Below are 8,602 nucleotides of genomic sequence, written 5' to 3'. Positions count from 1 at the left end.
TACTTTCTGATTCTGTGGCTTGTGGAGCCTCATTTAGCTTCATACCAACATGCACTTTAGCCAATAAACCATCTTGGACCATGGCTGTCAGGGAAAGCAGAGGTAAAAACAGGTCCCAAAGGAGTCAAAACACACGAAAGCTGACATTGTGACAGATGATTTTTGCACTGAGGCAAGGGCAGTCTATAGTATGATGTTATTTAGCTTTTCAATACAAATTGCATAAAGCTGCAAGTGTGGCTGATTTGGAACATAATAAAAGCCAATGGACAAAGCCCATATGGACTTTAGCCAAAGTGACAACAAAGATAACTACTTATATATTAAACAAACCTAATACAGAAAAATACAGAAAATTAGAACAGAAATAGACATGAGACAATTGAAAACAAATATAAGCTCAGAAATATTTGGTAAGCTTATGAGAACATGAATACAACTGTCATACTGAAAATATTTGAAAAATAAAGAATTATCTCTAAAATATTAATATCTTTATAATTTATCTGGTTTTAATTTTTCTATGAATTGGTTACTCACATTATATTTTTACCTTTACTACAAAAGAACATACGACATCAATTTTTACCACACCAAACATGACTACAACCATCACTACCCCTTCCATAACTACCTCAATGAAAAGAACCATGGCCACTACACCAAAGTCTCTTCCCTCATCACCTTCTGCCTCATCAACTGCTACTTCAACTGAGACAGAACAAGCAGGGGTCACCTCACCACCCTTCAAGACCACCACCAAAACGGAATTGGCAACCTCCTCAATACCTACTCAAACCACAACTCAGAGCACAACTTTCAGCCAGCCTAAACTAACAACAGCAGGTAAATAGCACTTTCTTACATCTGTCAGGTGAAGCCATCACTCACAAGCCATATGTCAATATACTCCTTATAAAAAAAGCCAAGCATTCTTACTAGTGGTCTTAACATTGCTAACAGAAAGGAAAGGACATGGACAAGAAATGTGATTAAAATGGAAATTTATCTTGCCAATGGAGCAAGCATCTGACCTCCAAATATGATGTTAAAGCTAAAATTTCTCTTCAACAGTTCCTCCAAATTTAGACAAAATCTCTCTATGCGTCAAAGCAAGTTCTTGAAAACTCACAGACCACAGATTATACATTCCCCCACCCCCATATATTTCATAGTAAGAAATACTCCCCCCAAAATATTAACCTTTTTGAATGTCTGTCACTCAATATACAAACAAGGACAGTGTCCTCTGAGGCTGTTTGACAACATGAATTGTTACATTAGCAACTGACAGGCTGGGACACTGTGTGGTGGGAAGTCTACTGTAGTGGGAGGGCATCTGTACACTCTTTCCCAAATCCAGGTTTTTCACACAAAGTGCTGTTGGGGTGCATATATATTGGTCTTCTTGTGCAAGCAATTACAGTTTCCTCTAGGAACCTTACCAGCTCCCAACCATTATTAATATTCATTCTTTCACCACAGAGAGTGAGGGAACCAAAGCAACCACTCTGCACTACCCAGAAGGTGAGTAAAAGGGACTAGACAGATGCCCTTGGCCTAAAACTCTGCTTCACTTACCTCAGCTTTTCCAGATGATGGTCTTGCCCAGTTTGGAATACTTGGGAGGGGAAACATGTGCATCCAATATGGCTCTTCTTTCCTCAGGAACTTCAGAAAAAGGCAGGGAATATCAAATTGTCAGACCCACCCTAAATCAACTTGTGCTTTTCTCTCTGCAGTTGTCACCCACTTAAGAACAAGCTTGACACAGCCTGTGCAGCACCTCATGACGCAGACCACACCTGCCACATCCACCAGCAGCACCTCTGTCCCTAGAGAGACCAGCCCTGCCACCAGCCCAGAAGTTCCGCTGACAAGGACATTTCCAAGCTCCAGTTCTTTGCCCGTCACTTCAGCCTCATCTGCTTCTTCCCTCTCCTCAACTCAGCTGGGAACATCATATCCTGGTAAGGCTCCCTCCTGCCTTTCTTGCTGCTCTGCCTGCTCCTTCCAGCTCCCACCCTTCTCTTCTAAGCAGCATGTCCCACAAAGGCTTCAGTTTTGGTGCTCATTCTCAATTGCCCCTGCTATTGCCACGGGACACCAGCAGGTGCTGGGCCTGACTCACACATGACCCTGACTGTATCCTTCTCCCTGCAACTTCAGGGCTTTGGCTCTGCGGCACAGGCCTCTATTGAGGGTTCAGGCATCCATGAGTTCCTGCCCTACAGCTATCAATCAGATACAAGCTAAAACACCTCTCTCTTCTCACAGTGCTGCCCTGAGAATGCACAGTGTGGCAGGGTGAACAAAAGGCAGGGAAACTGGAAACACAGCTCAGGACAGTTTTGAGTGAGAGGCATAACCCAAGGCATCGTCTCCAGCCAAAGGATGCCTAGGCCCTGGCGCATCCATGAAAAGTGCCATTCAACAAATATGACCTCGTGGACCAATGCTGACCCTGAGTGCAAGAGTCACCAGTGGAGGGTGGGCAAGAAAGTGTACACTCAACTCCAGGCTAAAGTTCTCTCACTTAGACCCACGTGCCAGATTTGTCTTAGTACTGATCCTCCTATGGGGAGATGCCACAACATGCTTTGCCTAGAATCCTTCCCAAGACTCAATCATTCTTTTCTCTCATCCCTTTCTTTGTAGCAAGAGAGCCAACCAGAGCTAAGACACCAACTACTAAAGTAGTACCAGGTGAGTGCTCTGGTCATGAAAGAGATAAGAGTCATCCCTGGCCAGTGCATCCATATCCCTTCACTAGCCATGGCCCTCCCACAGATCCCTCCCAGAGAAGTCTGCAGCAAGCCAGTTTTAAACTGGCTTGTAAACAAGTGATACCTCTTCCCCACTCAGCTGTTTGAGGAAGAAGGAGATGAGATAACTTGCTAGAGGTCAACCTTCAAAATAGTCAACAGAAAGTACTTATGAAAGAGAAGCAGGACAGGATAGAACATATTTAGGATAATGGACACCTTTATTAACTGAAAAAAAAAACCCAACCCAAAACCAACCAGATTTAGTGGGAACCAGGCCTCCCATCCTGGCCCATAACTGAGCACAAAACCTTCAAAACAGAAGAGTCAACATCACCCAACTTTCCATTAGCCAGCAACATACCAATGACCTGTTTTCCTCCTGGCAGCCTTCACCCATGAACAGTCAACTGTGCCACACATCGGGCCACCTGTGACAACACACAAGACCACAGCTGCCACCTCCATCAGCAGCACCTCCAAGACCTCTGTCTCCACAGAAGTGCCTCTGGAAACAGCCTCTCCACAGCCCAGCTCTCCACCTGCCCCCAGCAGCCCACTCAGCACCCGGCTGCCATCCACTGCCACCACTTCCACAGCCTCCTCCACAGCAGCTCCCAGCACCAGCCCCAGGCCCACACCTACAACCCTGAGGCCCAGGGCTTCTTCCCCAACAACCAGTGCTGCAAAGGAGTCTCCTGTCACAGAGTCCTCTGCTCCCACCACGGCCAAAACCAGCACGCTGCCTTCACCTGCTTCTTCTCCCTCCTCAACTGTGTCCTCAACATGGCTCAGCTCCTCACATCCTGGTAAGGCTCTCTCTTACCTGTCCTTCTACTTCTGCCTGCTCTCCCTTTTCTCTTTTTCATTTCCATGAGTGCAGACTACTTGCATATTTTCTTTAAATTTGCTCTCCATTCTAAATTCTTTTTGAATCAGCAGTGTGATATGGTTGTCATTTGGTACTGCCCTGGGCCTCCAGTCACTCCCACACTGGCCACCATGTCAGTTCTGAAGTGGGCAATCTTTAATGTGCTCCTATTCCTTGGGAGGCCTGCACGTCCACACAGGGTCTGCTTCCAGAAAGAGGAAGAGGCATCATGCCTGTTGGAAAGCAGCATGTAATTTATCTCCCGTTTTAGGATAAAAAAAGAGGGCAGCTATAAGGCAGAGCCCTTGGTCCCAAGTCCCTCTATCTGATAAATGCTCAGTGCCGCATGCTAAAGTTGTTGATGTTTGTGCTCCCAGTCCGGAGCTACAGTGACCACATTTGTCTATTCATTATGCCCTCATCCACAACTGACATGTGCTCCCTCCTGGCAGCCTTCACCCATGAACAGTCAACTGTGCCACACATCGGGCCACATGTGACCACAGAGAAGACCACAGCTGCCACCTCCATCAGCAGCACCTCCAGGACCTCTCTCTCCACAGGAGCCAGCCCACCAAGCAGCACAGAAGTGCCTCTGGAAACAGCCTCTCCACAGCCCAGCTCTCCACCTGCCCCCAGCAGCCCACTCAGCACCCGGCTGCCATCCACTGCCACCACTTCCACAGCCTCCTCCACAGCAGCTCCCAGCACCAGCCCCAGGCCCACACCTACAACCCTGAGGCCCAGGGCTTCTTCCCCAACAACCAGTGCTGCAAGGGAGTCTCCTGTCACAGAGTCCTCTGCTCCCACCACGGCCAAAACCAGCACGCTGCCATCACCTGCTTCTTCTCCCTCCTCAACTGTGTCCTCAACATGGCTCAGCTCCGCACAGCCTGGTAGGCTCTTGTCTGAACCCAGTTTTTGATTCTTTCTGACCAGTCACACAGGTTGCTTGCAGAGTTGTTTTAATTTTTGCTCCCTCATTCACCTTCTTTCAGCTTTGGTACTGTGGTATATGGCCTTAGTTAGGGCCCTGGGACACTGGTCTCTCCCATGGAGCCTGAACTGCCAGTCTCCAAGGCAACAGGCCTTAAGCTCTCCCTATTCCCTGAAGGGACACATGCATATTCACACAGGGTCCTCTCCCAGGAATTGGTAGTGGGATGTTGCCTGTTGGAAGGCACTCTATCCATTTCCTCCCGTTTTAAGACAGAAACCAGACAGCTTCAGACAGGGCCCACAGTCTCAGTGCTCCCTTTTCCCCAGGGAAGGCTCAGCTCAGTGCAGCACAGCCGTGCTGTTTTTGTTCATATCCTAAATCTGAGGCCTCTGGCCACCTCCATTCCAACTTTTGCTGCCCTCATCCTCAAAAGCTCTCTGCTTTACTTCCAGCAGCCTTCACCCACAAACAGTCAACTGTGCCACACATCGGGCCACCTGTGACCACAGAGAAAATCACAGCCACCACCTCCATCAGCAGCACCTCCAGGACCTCTGTCTCCACAGGGAGCAACCCACAAAGCAGCACAGAAGTGCCTCTGGAAACAGCCTCTCCACAGCCCAGCTCTCCACCTGGTCCTAGCAGCCCGCTCAGCACCCGGCTGCCATCCACTGCCACCACTTCCACAGCCTCCTCCACAGCAGCTCCCAGCACCAGCCCCAGGCCCACACCTACAACCCTGAGGCCCAGGGCTTCTTCCCCAACAACCAGTGCTGCAAAGGAGTCTCCTGTCACAGAGTCCTCTGCTCCCACCACGGCCAAAACCAGCACGCTGCCATCACCTGCTTCTTCTCCCTCCTCAACTGTGTCCTCAACATGGCTCAGCTCCACACACCCTGGTAAGGCTCCCTCCTATCCATCCTGGTGCTTCCCCCCTCTCACTATTCCACTCATCCTTTGCAGCTACACAGGTTGCTTGCAAAATGGTTTTATTTTTTGCTCCCCATTCCCCCTTTTTCTGATTTCAAACACTACTGTCATCTTACTTGCTTATGTATCTGGGGCACTTCTCTCTCCTATAGAGCCTTATTCTCTTAAAGTTGACTGTCTTTACGCTCTCCTTGTTATTAAATGGAGACTTGCATATCCAGACAGGGTGCTCCTCTAAGAACAAGTACTGGGATCTTGCCTGTTGGAAACTACTATATCCATTTCCTCCCTTTTGAGGATAGAAGCCAGACAGTGGCTTCTGGAGAGGACTCCCAAGCCCAGTGCTTGTTTTTTTCCAAGAAATACTCACTACAGCACTGGCATTTCATTTTAAATCCTATCCACAATCTGAGTCCTCTGAGTACCTCCATTTCCTACTCTTGTCGTCATTCACAACTGACCTGTTTTCCTCCTGGCAGCCTTCACCCATGAACAGTCAACTGTGCCACACATCGGGCCACATGTGACAACACACAAGACCACAGCTGCCACCTCCATCAGCAGCACCTCCAAGACCTCTGTCTCCACAGAAGTGCCTCTGGAAACAGCCTCTCCACAGCCCAGCTCTCCACCTGCCCCCAGCAGCCCACTCAGCACCCGGCTGCCATCCACTGCCACCACTTCCACAGCCTCCTCCACAGCAGCTCCCAGCACCAGCCCCAGGCCCACACCTACAACCCTGAGGCCCAGGGCTTCTTCCCCAACAACCAGTGCTGCAAAGGAGTCTCCTGTCACAGAGTCCTCTGCTCCCACCACGGCCAAAACCAGCAGGCTGCCATCACCTGCTTCTTCTCCCTCCTCAACTGTGTCCTCAACATGGCTCAGCTCTGCACATCCAGGTGAGGCTCCCTCCTACCAATCCTACTATTTCCTTCTGCTCTCCCATTTCCCTTCCTAGTTTCCAGTTGCAAAGGCTGCTTGCAGAGTTGTTTTAATTTTTGCTTACCATTCCCCCTTCTCTCTGCATTGGATCACTGGCATGGCTCTACTTAGGTAGGGCTCTGGGACACTGGTCTCTCCCATGGAGCCTGAACTGCCAGTCTCCAAGGCAACAGGCCTTAAGCTCTCCCTATTCCCTGAAGGGACACATGCATATTCACACAGGGTCCTCTCCCAGGAATTGGTAGAGGGATGTTGCCTGTTGGAAGGCACTCTATCCATTTCCTCCCATTTTAAGACAGAAACCAGACAGCTTCAGACAGGGCCCACAGTCTCAGTGCTCCCTTTTCCCCAGGGAAGGCTCAGCTCAGTGCAGCACAGCCGTGCTGTTTTTGTTCATATCCTAAATCTGAGGCCTCTGGCCACCTCCATTCCAACTTTTGCTGCCCTCATCCTCAAAAGCTCTCTGCTTTACTTCCAGCAGCCTTCACCCACAAACAGTCAACTGTGCCACACATCGGGCCACCTGTGACCACAGAGAAAATCACAGCCACCACCTCCATCAGCAGCACCTCCAGGACCTCTGTCTCCACAGGGAGCAACCCACAAAGCAGCACAGAAGTGCCTCTGGAAACAGCCTCTCCACAGCCCAGCTCTCCACCTGGTCCTAGCAGCCCGCTCAGCACCCGGCTGCCATCCACTGCCACCACTTCCACAGCCTCCTCCACAGCAGCTCCCAGCACCAGCCCCAGGCCCACACCTACAACCCTGAGGCCCAGGACTTCCTCCCCAACAACCAGTGCTGCAAAGGAGTCTCCTGTCACAGAGTCCTCTGCTCCCACCACGGCCAAAACCAGCAGGCTGCCATCACCTGCTTCTTCTCCCTCCTCAACATGGTTCAGCTCCTCACACCCTGGTAAGGCTCTCTCCTACCCATCCTGGTGCTTCCTGCTGCTCTCCCTTTTCCACTCCTCCTTTCCCACCACAGAGGTTCTTTGCAGAGTTTAGTTTTTGCTTTACATCCCCTTCTTTCTGCATGGGAACAGTAGTATGGCATTACATTGTTATGGCTCTGGGGCACTGGTTTCTGCCATGTAGCCTGGCCTGCCAATGTCAGAGGGGAGTCTCCTTAAGCTCTGCCAATTCCTTGAAGGGTCAGAGACATGCATATTCACACAGGGTCCTCTTCAGGAAGAGGTAGTTGTAACTTGGTGTTGGAAGCTACTGTATCCATTTCCTCCCTTTTTTCTGAAAGAACCAAGACAGCAGCTTGTAGACATCACCCACAGTAAAAGTGTTTCCTTTTTCTCAGGAATACTCAGTAGAGCACAGCATTGCTGTTTTTGTTAACAATAGCAACCTAAGGCTTCTGAATATACGCATTTCTTTTGTTTCTTGTCCTCATCCTCAACTGACCTCTGCTTTCTTCCTGGCAGCCTTCACCCATAAAGTGTTGACCACGCCACATGCTGTGACACCTGTGATCACAGAGAAGACCACAGCCACCGCCTCCATCAGCAGCACCTCCGAGACCTCTCTCTCCACAGGGAGCAACCCACCAAGCAGCACAGGAGTGCCTCTGGAAACAGCCTCTCCACAGCCCAGCTCTCCACCTGCCCCCAGCAGCCCGCTCAGCACCCGGCTGCCATCCACTGCCACCACTTCCACAGCCTCCTCCACAGCAGCTCCCAGCACCAGCCCCAGGCCCACACCTACAACCCTGAGGCCCAGGGCTTCTTCCCCAACAACCAGTGCTGCAAGGGAGTCTCCTGTCACAGAGTCCTCTGCTCCCACCACGGCCAAAACCAGCAGGCTGCCTTCACCTGCTTCTTCTCCCTCCTCAACTGTGTCCTCAACATGGCTCAGCTCCGCACAGCCTGGTAGGCTCTTGTCTGAACCCAGTTTTTGATTCTTTCTGACCAGTCACACAGGTTGCTTGCAGAGTTGTTTTAATTTTTGCTCCCTCATTCACCTTCTTTCAGCTTTGGTACTGTGGTATATGGCCTTAGTTAGGGCCCTGGGACACTGGTCTCTCCCATGGAGCCTGAACTGCCAGTCTCCGCGGCAACAGTCCTTAAGCTCTCCCTATTCCCTGAAGGGACACATGCATATTCACACAGGGTCCTCTCCCAGGAATTGGTAGTGGGATGTTGCCTG

General features: G+C 50.3%; 1 protein-coding gene across 1 annotated transcript; it reads left to right on the top strand.

Annotated features, from left to right (window-relative positions):
* The first annotated feature begins 461 nt into the window (after positions 1-461).
* LOC139590280 (uncharacterized) lies at positions 462-3,736 on the top strand. Its single transcript, XM_071427700.1, has 4 exons — positions 462-846; positions 1,486-1,527; positions 1,743-1,970; positions 3,155-3,736. The coding sequence occupies exons 1-4, from the start codon at positions 600-602 to the stop codon at positions 3,640-3,642; spliced, it is 1,005 nt and encodes a 334-aa protein (XP_071283801.1). The 5' UTR covers positions 462-599; the 3' UTR covers positions 3,643-3,736.
* Positions 3,737-8,602: the final 4,866 nt, after the last annotated feature.

This window comes from Agelaius tricolor, unplaced genomic scaffold (assembly GCF_023055355.1).
Source record: "Agelaius tricolor isolate 1412-34295 unplaced genomic scaffold, bAgeTri1.0.p SCAF_5, whole genome shotgun sequence".
Lineage (NCBI taxonomy): Eukaryota > Metazoa > Chordata > Aves > Passeriformes > Icteridae > Agelaius > Agelaius tricolor.
Note: the sequence above shows the minus strand (reverse complement) of the source record. Positions and strands in the feature narration are given on the sequence as shown.